This window comes from Ruditapes philippinarum, unplaced genomic scaffold, assembly GCF_026571515.1.
Source record: "Ruditapes philippinarum isolate M1 unplaced genomic scaffold, ASM2657151v2 ctg114_1_1_1_1, whole genome shotgun sequence".
Lineage (NCBI taxonomy): Eukaryota > Metazoa > Mollusca > Bivalvia > Venerida > Veneridae > Ruditapes > Ruditapes philippinarum.
This window is the reverse complement of record NW_026859562.1, coordinates 570,196-588,616: the sequence shown is the minus strand read 5'-3', so window position 1 is coordinate 588,616 and position 18,421 is coordinate 570,196. Positions and strand designations below refer to the sequence as shown.

At 32.0% G+C, this 18,421-nt stretch overlaps 1 protein-coding gene across 1 annotated transcript; it reads right to left on the bottom strand.

Moving 5' to 3' along the window:
- Positions 1 to 1,881: 1,881 nt before the first annotated feature.
- LOC132757030 (cadherin-87A-like) lies at positions 1,882 to 18,078 on the bottom strand. The gene is made up of 5 exons (XM_060748214.1): positions 18,057 to 18,078; positions 7,963 to 8,085; positions 7,477 to 7,596; positions 5,881 to 5,949; positions 1,882 to 4,848 (listed from the first exon to the last, which is right to left on the bottom strand). The coding sequence occupies exons 1-5, from the start codon at positions 18,076 to 18,078 to the stop codon at positions 4,604 to 4,606; spliced, it is 579 nt and encodes a 192-aa protein (XP_060604197.1). The 3' UTR covers positions 1,882 to 4,603.
- Between the last annotated feature and the right edge of the window lie 343 nt (positions 18,079 to 18,421).

Here is an 18,421-nt window from a genome sequence, read left to right as displayed (position 1 = left end):
TACATGTTTCTTCTTTAATGAAATCTCTCTCGCTGAATAATTTATATCACGCCATATGCCATGGCAGTAAAGTAAGGCAGATATTTTTCCTTGTGGGTGACATTACGGTGAAATCTACTCTACCTATCTTTACTGTTTTTGAAATACTAAGAATTGATATACAAGAAAGCAACAAAAAAGTCACTGTTTATTCATTGTCGCGTGATAAGAAGTATTACGTTACTGCTGGTGAATATGTACTTCTATTAAATTGCTACGGAAATATTATGCATTGCATGATACCGACGACCTATTTCGACTTTCTATGAAATTTGCAAATACTAGGAATTGAGGTAAAATTGTAGTAAAATACCATAACATGTGGAGTATATCTAGTTCACGGCCATGCCGTTTTATAAGGTGAATATTCTGCGGACAGGTAAAACTCGGGTGAAAATAAATGTATCAGTGTAGACTATTGAAAATTGACACCATGTAAAGTAGTATGGTAAAAAATGTCAACTAATATCAACCCAGTCCCAGTTTGAATCACATTCGTGACTTCCCTTGTAAGTACATTCCCATCTTTCTTAATAATTGTTAATTTAGATATTCTAAAAAAACTGATTTGTTTCATATAAATAAAATGTAAAGCTGAATTAAAAAAAAATAGACATCCAAAGTATATTAAAAAACGCATGGATTTATTATTATTTTGAAAAGCAGTCGCATTTTGCTTTTTATTTAAGGCTTAAGTGCATCTTCTTCTGTACGGAACACGTTAGTCAGATACACCTATGATGATTTCTATTTTAGTTTAGCTCGAATAAAGGAAGCATATGGAGAACTGTTCTACTCACCTGAGTCACCTCGGCGTCAGCGTCTAAATCTTCGTTAAGATTTTTTATTATAAATTTTGGGGGGTTAACTATTTTTACTATAACTTTTTAGTATCAGTATCAACTTGAATTTTATGTTCTGGATCATCAAAACAAAATTTTTTGATAAGGTTCATAGATTTGAAGCAGAATGTTTGCAGAATTATCTTTCTTTGAACTTTTACTTAAAAATGTTCTGTTTACTCATTTGTTTATGAGAGATTTATTTAAAACATCAGATAACGGTTTACGTACTTTATCATCAACCACATATGTGAAAAATCCCAATATTTCCAGAGTTATCTCTCTATAATCTGACAATTTTCAAAATAATTGTTATTTCGTACTCTGCCCTCTTTATTTATTGATGAATTAACCTCAAACTTTTAATTCAAATTTGATATCTTTTCCAATATCATTATAACATGGAAAATTAAAAATAACCTTAAGAGCAGAAGAGTTTCTATTATTTGACATGATCACAAAAATATCATGTGATACAAAAAACGCTGAACATTGAGTGCTTTATAGTGCTCTATTGATACTTAAACAGAAATAAATTTATATCATAATTGATTGTTTTTTGTTGTTGTTGTGGTTGTTGTTGTTGTTGTTTTCATAGTTAAGACTCAGTATTAAGGCCAGTGTTTAATTATTCGAGCATGCTGTCTCCTCTAACAGCTATTATTAGAATACTGGGAACTAATTTGCAAAACCGGTATATATATAAATACGAAATAACATCCACATGGTAGAGAATAACATCGTTAAATATCATTTTTCACAAATAATGCGCAATATAGTGTTTCTTTACATAGGTATATTGACCGATATAATAAAAGTATACAATGTATGTCAATGTCTTATTTCTTACAAACAAAAATAAAATAAAAAAAAAGAATTTCCATGAAATGTCTTATTTTTAACAAACATAAATAAAATAAAAAAGAATTTCAATGAAATGTCTTATTTTTAACAAACATAAATAAAATAAAAAAGAATTTCCATGAAATAAAAAGGACGTTCTAAGTAAAATAAAATTTTGTGAAAAGGCTATTTTTTTAAACTGAAACAGATAAACATAATAGAATATTTTCTTTCACCCTTACCAGCAGTGTTAGATTTGAACTAAATCATAAGTTACAAGGCTTATCTGATTACAATTAACTTAATCATTGTATAATTTTTTCTGACCTTACAGCAAAAAGTTTTTTAAACAATCAAAAGAAGCATTTATGACTTGGTTTTTTTGTTTCTTTCTTTCTTTTCCGTTTTTCTTTTTGTTGTGATTTACACGTAAATTTCTTCTCATGATACCAAATGCATTGTGAGAGTCAAGTATGCATGTTTGTTGCAGGTATATATTTTTGTATATTATTTTTGAAAACATAAATTATTTTATTGGCTAAAACGAAATATTTTATGATAATAATAATCAAGATTACTCCGAATGACTACAAAGTATTGGGTACTGACTACGAAACTCACTGATGTATTACGGACATACATTGGGAATTCTCGCTGATAAAATAAGTAAATACTATATGTCTATTCGGTATTTCTTTAAACCTGAAACAAATTAAAATGTTTTATTATAATTTTAGTAATGACAATAGGAATAACAATACAATGTGTTGTATATACATAGGTCTTTATTTTCAGTCTAAATAGGAAACATATAACTAGACTGAAAATAAAGACCTAGGGTGCCGTTAGTCCTTAGGGATCTTTGATTATCGATGATTGAATACCTCAATAACTCGTGAGTCGGTGCTAGGTTAGGTATTGCACTTTACATAAACTTTCATAAAGAGCCGATTAAATTGAGCCTGCAAATTTCAACTATTTGCTTTGATTGAGTTGCTCCTAAGATAAGATAATTATCTCCCCTTGTCAATTTTTTTGGACTTTTTAATTTTTTCTCTTCTTTAAGTTTGTGGATGGTGAAGTTGTGTCCTTGCTGGCAGATATAATTGATAAAACTTACAATAAACATATTGCGCAGTAGGTCAAGTAAACTATCAGTGGACTAGTAATGCAACCAGAGAGGCATAACGTGTTCATTTTAATACTTGAAATTAAATAGCATTTATAACATAATATATGTGTACATTATGATAATGATATGAAGGTATTAAGTCTCCAAATAAAGTTTGTTGTTTTTTTTTCGAAAAAGAAATAATATCTATTCTTATCATACGTTATATTAAAATTTCAAACGATTATTCCTGATGCAAGGAGATTGGGAGGTCATCATTTATCAATTAATTGAATCAAATATGATATGTTTGGCTTAATAAATAAGCAAGTAAAAAAATATATTGTCAAAAATAAACAGATAAAAACAAAATGTAGTTTAACAATGGGGCGTTAGGGATGTTTCACATTTTCGTTCTCCCTCATTTACAGACTCAGTCAAACCGAGTCTCCATTTTTCATGTAAATTTGTTGTGATGGATGCTTCCGGGGATCAGACTTTTTCCAGATTTGTTTCATATATTTGAAGGTGTTGATTATTTATTATTCCAAAACCTCTCATGAGAATGTTTCAGTCAATTAAAAAAGCAAACACTATTGAAGCTTTAATTTTAACCATATTTATTCCATGCCTTCATATACGACTTGCAATTCACGGGAGATAATCTATTCATTACACTTCAAACTACCATAATTTCAGAATTAATCTTCCTTACGTAATTTGACTCAATGATCTCAACGTTCCGTTTAACTGTTATAGTCAGGAATAGAGTAACTTACATTGTTTTGAAATAAAAAGAATATGTATCATTTGCAACATATAACCACGCACCCACCCATTATAATTGACAATTGATTTTAAAACTGAATTTTTGATAATAATACAGTTGATACAATAGTGATCAACAGTAATGCAACAGCCAAAATATTGTTAAATATATTTAATGGTAATTTTCATATTTTGTGACCTTCTTGTCAGCTACCTTGGATTTCTCAGCCCGCCAGCTTTTCCGAACAAAAATGAAATTCTATTCTCAGCTAAACATTTTTGTATATAAAACCCTTTGTTCATGTAAGAGACTAGTAAGATATTCACAGTTGTCATTGTACAGCACTATTTGTTACAAAGCATAAGAATACATTTTATGATAATCTTTCCCATGAAAGAAAAATTTCAATTTTATTCAACATGTACGGTTGTCTCATTATCCGGATATATCTTGATACTGATCGAGTATGTAAATCCTATTTCTAATTTAGTTGTTATTCGTTTAAGATAACGATTAATGCTAAGAAGGAAATCCTTGTATTTAATTATGTTAACTTTTGTTAACTTAAGTTTTGATTTAACATTAATTTATCCTATGTACATGTGAAGACAGTTACACGTAAAAATATTATGATCGGACTATAAACGAAAATAAAGGAAACTATACTGTTTCAGTCACATTTTCTTTAAACAACACCTCGCCATAAAAAGGCAAAAGAGAAAGAATTAGGCATACACAATTGTGTTAACATAACGACATGTTGTTATAGAAATAGAAATCTGGAAAGATAAGATTAACCGTGATCAATTGGATAGAAAATAAAAAGTAAAAAAATAATTATTTAGTCGATTCACGAGATATAAATATGACGAAAAAACACATTTAAATAGGTCCTAGCGTTAGCTTAAGTATTATTCAGTCCTCAACGCTTAAAGTATTGAAATAAATGATCTTTTAGGACCAGAAAAATATAACAACAATTGTTGTCAATGTATATTGTTAAAGTCGTGTGGAAAGGAGGGATAACAGTATCGCTGACAAACTGAGTACAGTAGTCACGGCGTCACTACATGCTGATTGAACGGAGACATTCACTGTGGCAGTCGATGTGTGTTCTGGTGAACCACCATCTTTAGCTATCACGAGGAGGGTGTACTTAGCTGTTGTAGACATATCTAGGACTTTTGCAACTGTGATAACGCCTGTTGTGCCAGCAATGCCAAAGTCATCATTCGTGTTGCCATCTGTGTTAATATAATAAAATTAAATTAATTGAATTTATCGCCAAGAAAACCACAACTTGTTTATGGGGTGCAATTGTAAAGTGAGCAGTAATATTTATTATTTATAGATGTATGACGCGGTCCTGTACAAAACTTCATCATCATAAACTGTTTAAAGAGAAAACATATCTAGAATTATTGTTATATTTGTGATAACGAAATGAGTAAATTTAACTATTGTCTGTCACTGACAACGTGAGAAAGTAGTTCCTGAAAATAATGAAAATAAATATAACTCATCCATTTTCATATTAATATGTTATGTTTTTAACTAATATGAAATATTTTTGATTGATGTAGCAACATTTTTCATGGGTTAAAGTAATATTTGGTAGAACAATATGACCTTAGTTTTTGGTCTCCAGAAGGCGAATGAAGCATCTGTTTGATTGGCCATATTTATATTTTGTTTTCGATCTTCGAACTGTATTAAAATTATTTGCTCAACTTCCAAAACTCATGGAAGAGAACCCAACTTTAATTTTCATGGATATGATAAAATGATAAGGATAAATGTTTTTCCTGTCGTTATCGTTTATTTTATTGTGAGAATCTCTCCTGTAAACGGTCAAAGAAAATACATGGAAAATTTAATAATATTCATGACCAGTTTCGATAAATGCATGCCAATTTTCAATAATTTTGTCACATATAAAAACTGTGATTGTAAAAGTCTAAACGATCTTTAATGAAATGAGCGAGACAGCACCACACTAAATATCGCATTCCGGTACATACCGGACAAGACTCTTGAATTATTAAATGATACAATCTCGCCTTTTCGCATTACGGAATGAACTTTAAAGAGTGTAATTCATCTTTTCACACCGGTTTATATACGATAATGAATAAAAAATGTAAGAACCGGCGATAAAAACGATATTTGTCTATTTTGTGATCATGATTTCTGCAAAAGTTTAGAGGTACTGCTCCAATCCTGTATTGAGTCAAATCCTAGTAAAAATTATAAGATGAAGTGTTCAGTTTACTTACTTTCTATCACATGTGTCACTGTTTCTGTTGTGTCGGCGTCGGTTGCCTTTACTGTAATCAATTCAGTTCCTATGACAATATAAGACATTTTTAAGTCAGTTATTAGCATCTGGTAAAGCATGTTTTGAAGGAGGATGATATTATATTATCATGTAACGTTAAATTCCTTATAAATGCGTATTCTGAGAAAACCTTAAATATAAAAAATTATCAGTCCGCTCAAAATATACAATATATATAGAGAAAATATACTACTGTTTTATGCGAGTTTAAATGCAGTCTTCCACACATTTAATATTTCACTTCTGATAATTCACTCAAAACTTTAATAAAGAATCATTAATGATATTATCTAAAGTACATAATTGCAACTCATCATGTTTTGTTTACCATTTTTGTCCGGCAATGTTTTCAAATTCGATCTGATGGGTGTGTTTAAGGTTACCGATCAATCTATTTTTATAAATAAAATCGCATGTGTCGCCATAGATCAGAAACAAAAGAAATTCGTTTCGAATTTTTGCCCAGACAAACATGAAATATTTTCTTTTTCTTTTTTTAAATGTTCACATTGAAATAGGTAACAAATCTAGTTTTTAAAATGATAGGAACGTTATTTAAGATATATTGTGTCATCCTTTGGTAAAATATGTTATCACAGGAATTAATTGAAATCTAATTGTAATTCTTACCGGTATGTCCAATTTGAATAAAAGAATGACTATATTATGTATCGGAAGCTGCGTTCCCTATTACAGGTCAAGTAAAATAGATCTTTTCTTACAAAAATGCCAGGTTTTTTTATACCACTATATATTCATATTGTAACCACCTATAGTGTGTAGAATTTTAAACACACCATATCTACTTTGTGTGAAGTTAAAACATGTAAATTTGGAATTTACAAAGAGACTGTGTACCAACTATGAATATTATCAAATATTGAATTTGAGCATAGTACATCTTTAAATTTTATTACAAATTTAATATGATTAAAATTTAACATGATAAAAGTCTCAATTTAAACATATATATCTTTCTAATAAATAAAATGTTTTCATCGAAATAGAATGATAACATGACATTCTACACAGCAATGAAAATGACAGATAAAATGTCAGATATATCATTATAGAATTTGAAATAGTCTAAGGTGGTTCCAGATGGAAACTGAATAAATTTGGTTTAACTTGTAAAATTATATTGATCAATAATTTGTAAAATAATTATTTTGCAGCTTGAATTATTTTACTTACACTTATATCTGTTTGTCAATATAAAATAAACATGTTTTGACTTCAAACAAAGTACACATGTTATATTTAAAATTCTACACCCTCTAGTTAGGTGGCCACAATATGTATATATAGTGTCATTTAAAAAACTGGCAGTTTTTTTTATAGAAAAGAGCAACTTGACCTGTAATACGGAATGCAGCTTCCCATGCATAGTTTATTCATATTGTTATTTAAATACGACATATACAAGTATTTCATGGATTTCAATAAATTTCTGTGATTAAAATATATTACTCAAGGATGAGCATAGTATGTCTTCGAAACTATAAACATGTACATGCATGTTGATTTCACTTACCAACCGCAGATTTGTCTACGATACATTGATCGTATGAAGAGGCGCTAAATGTCGGTTCATTGACATCAGTTACTGTAACAGTTATCGTTGCTGTGCCCGTAGATTGACCGTTGTAGGTCGCTCTAAAAAAAAAACATTAATTGCACTTTAGTTAAGCATCTTACTCCCGTAAATTTAATGTAAGACTGTTGTACAAAAAATTACATTTGTTTGTAAAATTAATTTCAAAGCTTTAAAAGACAAAAAGTCTTAGACTTATGAATATTACGACTAATATTACATGTATCTTCAGTTAAATATGACAATTAAGTAACAGATTCTTTTGATGGTCACAAAAAAAACCATTAATTTTGTTTTGAATATGAACATACTTACTCTACTACGAGTACGTAGGAAGTTTTTGTTTCGTAGTCAATAGCTGCAGTTATCTTTAAGTCTCCACTGTGAAAGGGCTGACTGCATTTGGAACATTTTATGTTATCGTACCGGTTCCAGTTGCAGCGAGCTTTTGTATTGTTGTAGCCAATACTTGGTCCTCAGCAACACTAAAAGTTCCATTGCCGTTTGCACTTTTTATATCAGGGTTTGTCCAAGCAGTAATTGCTGCATCTACAAAAATAATGAAATAACTTCCACTATTACCATTTCTCTAAACAAATCTTTGAAAAGAAAAAAAGATACCACGACGACGATATCAATATATCAGTGGTTAAAAATTGTAGCTGCATAATAATATTGAAAATTTTGTCTCAAAGTCTTAACTGGTTAAACTCATTTATCCTTAGCATTTACTGATGAATAATTTATATCATGATTTTTTTTTCATTATATGTATATGTGATTGATTATGTTACATCTTTAATTTCATTTATATAAGATTAAAGAAACGTTTTATGTATGTGTTCATTATTTCATTCCTTATAGATGTCTTTTCACTTTTCTTAATGAATGCCTTTTAACAACTTTTTACAGACTTATTATTAAATTATTAAATGTGAGCTTTTCCCGATTTAAACTAACTTTTATAGTAACGATATTTTAAAAATGCCTTAACCTTATTAATCTCACAGATGAACCTGTACAGCTTACATTTTGGAAATTTCCATTATAGATTTTTAAATATTATAATGGGAATTTGAAGCTTGCCAGCAAACAGAATTTAGATGGAATGCAAATAGGCTATTATCGTTCGATTATAACTGGGTAAAGGCTAAATAGAATCTTAAACAAAGAAATCATTTTCAACTTAATTTCCATGAAGACAGATAACTTATTTTAAAACAGTTATTTTTTATCATCAATTCCTTCTTAAAAATATATAAATATGTCGAATTGTATTTGACTCTGATTTTAAGCCGTAGAAGATGTCAACTTTTTGAAAACATTTGTGTTGTTGTTGTTGTTGTTGTTGTTGTTGTTGTTGATATACCCAAACGGCACAAAATATTTAAAATGGACTTGTCCATCTTTCTTTAAATCTGGACATAACAATTGTCTTGTTAAAAGAAAATGTATTTTGTTAAAATTTTTATTAAGTATTTTTTATTAAGACATGATCACTATTTTCTGCTTGGCACAGAATCTTTCTAGATGATCCTTAAAATAATATTCATTCAATTGACATGATATCAATGACGCAGTTTAAATAGAAAAATATGTTTATGCGTATGATAAATCTGAGTAATAATAGAAAACGAACTCCAAGAGAATTACACCGTAACTTATTCGCTGTATTTCATCGTATTGATATATTACTTTAGATTTTATAACGAGTAAAGAATACCTGCATTATCCAATAGCCATAGGCAGGCAAAACTGAATACAAAACTTAAGAAAGTCCTCATAGCGTTTTAAATATGGTTTCAGTGTTATTCAACTCGACTGTAGCAGTGAGTGTGACAATATCGATAAGCGCGTCCCTTTTATGTCAAAACGTCTGCTAGTTTTAAGTTGCGATAGCATATGCTAACAAATCAAGTAACAATTCAAATTCCTTGCCTTATTCTCTTTTATCTTCGCTTAAACCTTATACGTTCTGGTTAAGGAAATTTGAACAAAAGTATTTTAGTGAAATGTGCACACATGTATTTTATGTAGATATGTCGACGCAATATATTCATGTATTTTAATTATTATTATCATTATTATTTTAAGCTCACCAGAGCTAAAGGCTCAGGGTGAGCTATTAGTATCATAGGGGGATGCTCCGGCGTCCATCGTCCGTCGTCATGCGTCAACAATAGTCTTCTTCTCTGAAACTACTGGGCAGATTTACTTCAAATTTGGTCTGTAGCATCCTTGTGACAGTCACACTCATGTCATTCCAGTTGGCCCCTTTTAGGGGTCAGCAGAGCTAAAATAGAAAAACCTTTAAACGTCTATTTCTACAGAACTAATTGATGGATGATCACCAAACTTTGTCTGTAGCAAACTTAGGTAATCTGTTATTAAATTTGCTAATATTATTTTGATTGGCTTCTTTTGGGGGTCTCTAGGACTAAAAATAGAAAAACCTTTAAACATCTTCTCCTACTGAATTGATGGATGATCACCAAACTTTGTCTGTAGCATTCTTGGGTAGTGTTTTATCAAGTTTGCTCATATTAATTAGATTGGTCCCTTTTAGGGGCCGCTAAAGCTAAAAATAGAAATACTGTTAAATGTCTGTTTCTAGAGAACTAATTGATGGATGATCACCAAACTTTGTCTGTAGAATTGTTTGGTAGTCTTTTATCAAGTTGGGTACTATTATTTTTATTGGCCCCTTTTAGGGGTCTCTAGGGCTAAAAATAGAAAAACCTTTAAACTTCTTCTCCTACAGAACTAATTGATGGATGATCCCCAAATTCTGTCGACAGCATTATCGGGTAGTGTTTTATCAAGTTTGCTCATATTAATTTGATTGGCCGCTTTTATGGGCCACTAAAGCTAAAAATAGAAATACCATTAAATGTCTATTTCTTGAGATGTAACTGATGGATGATCACCAAACTTTGTCTGTAATATTTTGGGTAATCTTTTATCAAGTTTGCTTATTTTAATTTGATTGGCCCTTTTGGGGGCCACTAAAGCTAAAAATAGAAAAAAAACCTTCGAACATCATTTACTACTGAAATAATTGATAGATGATCACTAAACTTTGTAGCATTTTAGAGCAAGTTTGCTCATATTAATTTTGTCCCCATTTCAAAGAAGAGGGGGATATTGCTTTGCATTTGTCGGTCCGTCGATCTGTAGACCAAACGGTTTCCGAGTGATAACTAAAGAACCCTTAAGCCTAGGAACTTCAAACTTGGTATGGTGATTGTTCATGACCAGTAGATGACCCCAATTGATTTTGGGGTCAAGGGGTCAAAGGTTAAGGTCACATTGACCTTGTAGGTAAAAACTGTTTCCGATCAATAGCTAAAAAACGCTTAGGCCTAGCAACTTCAAACTTGATATGGTGATTGGTCATGACCAGTAGATGACCCCTATTGATTTTGGGATCAAGTGGTCAAAGGTCAAGGTCACATTGACCTTGTTGGTATAAACGGTTTCCGATCAATAATTAAAGAACGCTTAAACTAAGGAACTTCAAACTTGGTATGGTGACTGGTCATGACCTGTAGATGACCCTTATTGATTTTGGGGTCAAGGGGTCAAAGGTCAAGGTTACATTGGCCTTGTTGGTAAAAACGGTTTCCGATCAATAACTAAAGAACGCTTAGGCCTAGGAAATTCAAACTTGATATGGTGATTGGTCATGACCAGTAGATGACCCCTATTGATTTTTTGGGTCAAGGGGTCAAAGGTCAAGGTCACATGTACCTTGTAGGTAAAACGGTTTCGATCAATAACTTAAGAACTTTTAGACCTAGGAACTTCAAACTTGGTATGGTGATTGGTCATGACCAGTAGATTACCCCTATTGATTTTTGGGTCAAAGGTCGAGGTCACATTGACCTTGTAGGTAAAAACGGTTTCCGATCAATAACTTAAGAACGCTTAGGCTTAGGAACTTCAAACTTGGTAAGATGATTGGTCATAACTTAAATTGCTGCACACAACCTAGGGGGTCACAATAATTATTATCTTGTGACTAGTCATGACCAGTAGATAACCCATATTAAGTTTGTTCACTTGGTCAGAAGTCATGCATAATAACCTGATCACATGACTAATTGGCTGCCCATAGGGGGCATACATGTTTTACAAACATATCTTGTTTGATTAGCCCCGTTTAAGCGAAAGCTTAAATGCCCCAGGTCATGTCATTTCTTCAAATTATTGTTCAGACATATTCTATGCTCAAGTTAAATATGAGAATAAATTGACATTCCAACACTGAAAAGTAGTAAAATTTTTTGGTGAGCGACTCAGTGCCATCATCGCCCTCTTGTTTAGATTTTAACTTTTTTTTTTATTAGTTTTTTTATGTGCTTGTAAAATGTGCAATAATTTGTCGTAAAGGTAGCAAAATGTAAACGAAGTAGTATTTTGACTTCCATACAAAATACTTATTCAATACATTTTTTCCAATTACCAACATAACAAAAGGAGAAAACCTTTGTGGCAAATGAGTACTGTTTAGAAGCTCTAACCAGATGTCAAAAACTAACATTTATTTTTTTTGAGAAATATAAGTGAAAGCACTTCTGGGGCATAATAGATCTGGATTGTTAACAGCAGCAAGTGTTGGAATTGTAAAAACTGCCCTTAAATCTCTTCGGGATTATTGATTCCAATTTTTTGTTTCGAAGTGAATGTCGTTTTCTTTTAGCCAGTACAAATGGACTTGGTAGATGTTCCACCTTTTTCTATAAGCAGACTCAGGGAGAGCCTTAAGGATCTTTGAATTTCCGCCGTCCGTTGATTGTCATCCGTCCAAATTTAGTTCATTAACACGAGTGGTCACATTTTTGCTTCAATTGTTGCCAAACATGGTCATAATGTTTGTCTTAGCAATTGCTCGAACGAGTGCAAATATGGTTCATCTTGGTCAGAGGAGCCAAAAATAGAAATTTCGGTCTAAATATTCTGGACAGTAGGAATGTTTTTGATGTTCTTAGGTCAGGTTAGAATATGGGTCATCTTAAGTCAAGAACTAGGTCACACAGCCCAAATATGAAAAACAACCTAATAAACTCTTTACAGGAAACATTTTAGCTCAAATATGCTGCAAATGGACCACAGGGGTTGTTTATATGATTTCTAGGTCAAGTTTGAACATGGGTCAACTTGGCCAAGAATTAGTATACATAGATGAAATATGAAAAATAACATATGGTTAACACTCTAGTGAAAGCATTTTAAGCTCAAATATCATGAAAATTCGTTTAAAACGTCAATTTAAACATTTCTAAGTCAAGTACAGATATGGGTCAAAAACAAGTTCACACCCCCGGAATATTGAAACCCTAGTTAACACTTTAGAGACATTTTTCTTGGTCCAAACGTCTTGGAAATCGTTTAGAAGGATTTATTTTGATGATTTCCAGTGCAAGTTCGAATATGTGTCATATTGGGTCAAAAACTTGGTCTCACAGACGAAATATAGAAGCACCTAGTTAACACTACAAAGTTAACATTTTAAGCTCAAATATCCTAAAAATTTGTTAGAAATGTAAATTTTATAATTTCTAGCTTAAGTTAAAAATTGGTTATCCGGGGTCAAAAACTTGGCCACAGAACCTAAATATTAAAATAAAACTTGTTAACGACATAAATGTAATATTATCAGCCAAAATATGCTAGAAATGTGTCCGATTTTCATTCATGCTAACAACATTTATTAAGAGCCTTCATGCTCAGGTAAGCGATATAAGGGCCATTATGACCATCTTGCTTCACCTTTGATTATAAGTGTCATTTCTCTGGAGATAATTTCTTTTCAAGACCTTTCTTCTTATCAAGCTTTTATGGCGCCATATCTTAGAAAAATACATTGCCAAAAATATTACCGTAAAGGTTAACCAAAAGGAAGCGTAACTAAGAAATTCAAACCAATTTTAAAATTGAACAAGAAATGGTGTCTTTTAAATGCAATTAACTTGTTAACTAAGTTTGAAGTAAATAATAGTTCCAGTTTCTGAGAAAATGAACCTTAAAAAGGTTTCTTAACGCCAACGCAAAACAACAGGAGGGTTTTGGCAATGACTCCACTTTACTCCGATAAATCGAGCTAAAATGCGCTGTTATGACTGGACGATTTTCATTTACATCAATAAAACAATAAATCAGAGATGCCCCCTTGAAAGTTTGCAATATTTGTTCTAAAATTAAACTTAACGGGTCTTACCTGCTTATAGAGATAGCATTTTATCTATCTGTTGATTCAAACCACTCGTTTATGCTGCGCTTGAATTGGAGATTAATGTATTAGTGTAAATCTTATTTAAACCTTATTGAAAAAAAGGTCCAGTTTTCATTAATATGACATTATGCTCATGTTTTCGTTGTGAAGAAGAATAAGATGAACGATATATTCCGAAAGATTGGCTTTTATAATGATCATTGATAAATTATTGAAAGCAAACAATGTTTGAGATGAAATATAAAAACTACCTCAAATATAAAAAGGTATGCCCCATTCTTTTTATAGTAGTTTAACGGTATATCAGTACCGTTACAGTAGAGTAACATGATCTTTGACTTTGATCTGCTAGTATATAGCCATCCCTTGAAGAATGCAGTTAAGTGAAACAGTACAAGAATATCATCCATCTGTTGTATACAAAAGCTAAGTGCATCTTTAAAAATTCATTTTTTTTTGTTCCAATGGGTCTTATTTAATCACAGTTGCTGGGAACATTTTAAAACTTCTGCGATGGGTAAAACATAATCGCGTGTTACTATGTGTATACCCAGCTAAAGAAGACATCTAAATTACCTCTAATTGCTTCTACAGTAAAGAAAAACGAAGCAGAAATCTCATAGGTAAAGGCAAAATGTTAAATGAATTTATTTATGTGTGTGTTTATATGTTTTTCAATTAAAGCATCCGCCAAATACTATGTTACATGCAACATGAAAGCTACCATTGAAATATGCTTATTTAAAAAAATATAGTTGTAACATAAACCATATTTATTCATCTGCAATGCAGCTGCTGAGTCTTATATCATTTTGAAAAGCCGCATGATTCATTTGGGAATTACACAATTTATTTTGTGAGTCCTAAATAAAGTATATAAATAATTCACATATCTAAGCTAAAGAAACGGTTACATAAAGGTGACATTTGTGCGTTTTTATTTATCTCGTGTGCACGAAATACTTTGGAGTGGCCAGGAGTTACTTAGTCGTGCGCATGAAATAATTAAGTAGTGCGTACAAGATACTATAACGGGGACACGTGTCACATCGTCGTGGGAACGAGATAATAAATGATGCGCGCGATATATTTTGTCGTGGGCACGAGTTACTAAGTCGTGTGCAGGAATACTTAAGTGGTGCGCAAGAGTTACATAGTCGTGGAAACGAGATAACTACCGTACTTAATACTTCGGCATCCATTTTAAAATTTCTTGCTTTGTTGCAAACCATTTTATTTACATTTTCGTCAAATTGAAAGATAATGTTTTCTAATCTCTGTACAAAATAATGGACTGCACAACTGTCTATATTTCATATATTGATGGTAGTTTATCGAGACTTTGTATCGTGGCGTCAATTAAATCCTGCGTATAACACGTTGTCTCCGTCTTGAGGGGCACTGTTTTGCAATGGACAAAATGCATCGGTGTAATGCTGTTCCATTCCATTGTCATAAAATAGTTTGTTGTTCTATTCATCTATCTATTGACCTTTAGAAACTAGAAAACAAGTTTGTTTTGAAGAAATTTGAATATATTTTTATGTTGTGAATTTTTCTTTTGAGTTGATTTGAGATTTGGGTGTGCGGACAAAGTTCTGACTTCGTGTGTATTAATGGATAAAGGAAAAAGCAACATTTTTTTCATACCATTGAAAGTATTGAAGTAATAATATAGCTAACTACTTTGCTTATTCTCTGCAAAACAGCTGTACACCGCCACAACACTTCCAAACACTGTGTGATTCAACATTTTATCTAATTGGTTCTATACTCGCGCTTCTTCTTTTAGAGCTGAATACAGTAATGAATAATGAAGAAACCATTTATCTTAAATATATACTGGATAAAAAGATCATATGGTGTTATTCTCATCCGCCGTGCATATTGACAACTAATTAAAGATCAATCACTTGACGACGTTGTTAATCACCTTGTCAAGATGGCGACTGAGGGCTTAACTTTCAGAAATGTCTGAAACATTAATGATTAACTTAATCCTCAAACTTAGATCTTTATGATTGATATTTTTGTTTTTAAACATCTATTGATCGTTTTATCGGGATATACGTAAGTAATGTCAAAAGCATTATGATAAATCAATGCAAGTGCGGCAAAACTGTCTTGATATAAACAAGCAAAGTCGATGGTTAGATGTCCCCCGCCGAGTTTTGGTTATTAAAAGCGCGACAACTGAAGACAAAAGACTTAGTTCATAAATTTATCATTGCATGCAAGCTAATTTCCTATTTCGTATTGATGATTCTCATAAACTTTTGTTAAAATCAATCTAGCAGTTGTAGGAAATAACAATATTACTCTATATGCAAATTCATAACTAATCAAGAAACATAACTCGTGAAGGATGTGACCGGAACAAGGCGACGAAATGCCACTAAGTTTCGTTGAATAACAGTCAGAATTTGCAGAAAAATAGGACGGAAACGATTATTGCTCTAAATGCACACTGCATAACTTATCAATGGTCATAACATGAAGGATCTGACTGGAACAAGGCGACGAAATGCGCTTTTCAAATTGGTATTGATGGTTCCCATAAGTTTTAGTTTAATTCTACCCAATAACTGCAGATAAATAGCGAGGAAACGATTATTGCATTATATGCATACTGCATAACTTATCAATGGCCAAAACTCAGTATTGAAGGGTCTGACCGGAACAAGATGACGATATGCGCATTTTTTTTTTTGGTATTGATGGTTCCCATAAAGTTTCATTTAATTCGAGCCAGTACTTGCAGAGAAATAGCGCGGAAAGAAAGAATTATTGCTCTGCTCTATATGTAAACTGCATAACTTATTAAGAGCCATAACTCTTTCTTGAAGGGTCTGTCCCGAGCAAAGTGAAGATATGTGTATCTCTTTTTGGTATTGATGGTTCCATAAAGTTTCTCTGAATTCATGTCAGTAGATTGTAGATAAATAGCGCGGAAACTATAATTACTCTATATCCAAAATGCATAACTAATCAATGGCAAAAACTCTGTCTTAAAGGGTCTTACCGGAACAAGGCAAAAGGCAAAAATATTCGCATCTCCTATTAGTATTGATGGTTCCCATAAAGATTCGTTGAATTCCAACTAGAAGTTGCATAGAAATAGTGCGAAAATGATTATAGCTCTATATGCATACTGCATAACTTATCAATTACCATAACTCTGTCTTGAAGGATCTGACCAGAACAAGGCGACGAAATGCTTATCTTCAATTGGTATTGATGGTTCCCATAAAGTTCAGTTGAATTCCAGCTAATAGTTACAGATATATAGCGCGGAAACGATTGTTGCATTATATGCATACAGCATCGATGGCCAAAATTCTGTCTTGAAGGGTCTTACCGGAACAAGGCGACAATATGCGCATCTCCTATTAGTATTGATGGTTCCCATAAAGATTCGTTGAATTTCAACTAGAAGTTGAAAAGAAATAGCGCGGAAACGATTATATCTCTATATGCATACTGCATATCTTGTCAATGACCATAACTCTGTCTTGAAGGATCTGACCAGAACAAGGTGACGAAATGCGCATCTTCAGTTGGTATTGATGGTTCCAATAAGGTTTAGTTTAATTCCAGCCGATAGTTGCAGATAAATAGCGCGGAATCAAGTTTTGCATTATATGCACACTGGATAACTAATAATAGGCTAAAACTGTTTTGAAGGGTTTGACCGGAACAAAGCAACTATATGCGCATCTCCTATTACTATTGATTGTTCCTAAAAAGCCTCGTTGAAGTTCAGCCAATAGTTGCAGAGAAATAGCACAAAAACGATTATTGATCTATATACATACTGCATAACTAATCAATGGCCATAACTCTGTCTTGAAAGATCTGACTGAAAACCAGGCGACGGAATGCGTATCTTCAATTGGTATTGATGGTTCCATAAAGTTCAGTTGAATTCCAGCTAACAGTTACAGATAAATAGCACGGAAACGATTATTGCATTATATAAATACTGCATAACTAAGCAAAGGCCATAACTCTGTATTGAAGAGTCTGACCCCAAACAAGGCGATAATATGCGCATTCCGGAAAATATTATTGCTTTACAGCTTATATATAGAAACACATTTTTATCTTTGCACTATTTCAGGTGCAGATATGAAACTTTTTATATCAGTTTAAGACATTGACATTTTATCTGCTTTTCGTAGTTTGCTTACAACATTTATTAAGAGCCTTAATAATCAGGTGCGCAAAATAAGGACAATCATGGCCCTCTTCTTTCATCGCTGTTGACAAAGTTTATTTTACATACCTTTCTTCTCATCAAGCTTCATGGTGCCATATCTTAGAAATATACCTTGCCAAAAACATTACCGTAAATGTATATCAAAAAGAAAGCGTAACTAAGAAAAATGTGACCAGGCCTTTTGAAGTGCTAACCAATTTTAAAATTGAACAAGAAATGGTGTCCTTTAAAGGCAATAAACTTGTATACTAAGTTTGAAGTGAATAGTAGTTACAGTTTCTGTGAAAATGGGCCTTAAAAAGATTTCTTAACACCAATGCAAAACAACAGGAGGGTTTTAGCTATGACTCCACTTTTTTCTTCGAAAAGTGGAGCTAAATGTGTTGTAATGAGTGAACGACTTTCATTCATAGCAATAAAATAACAAATCA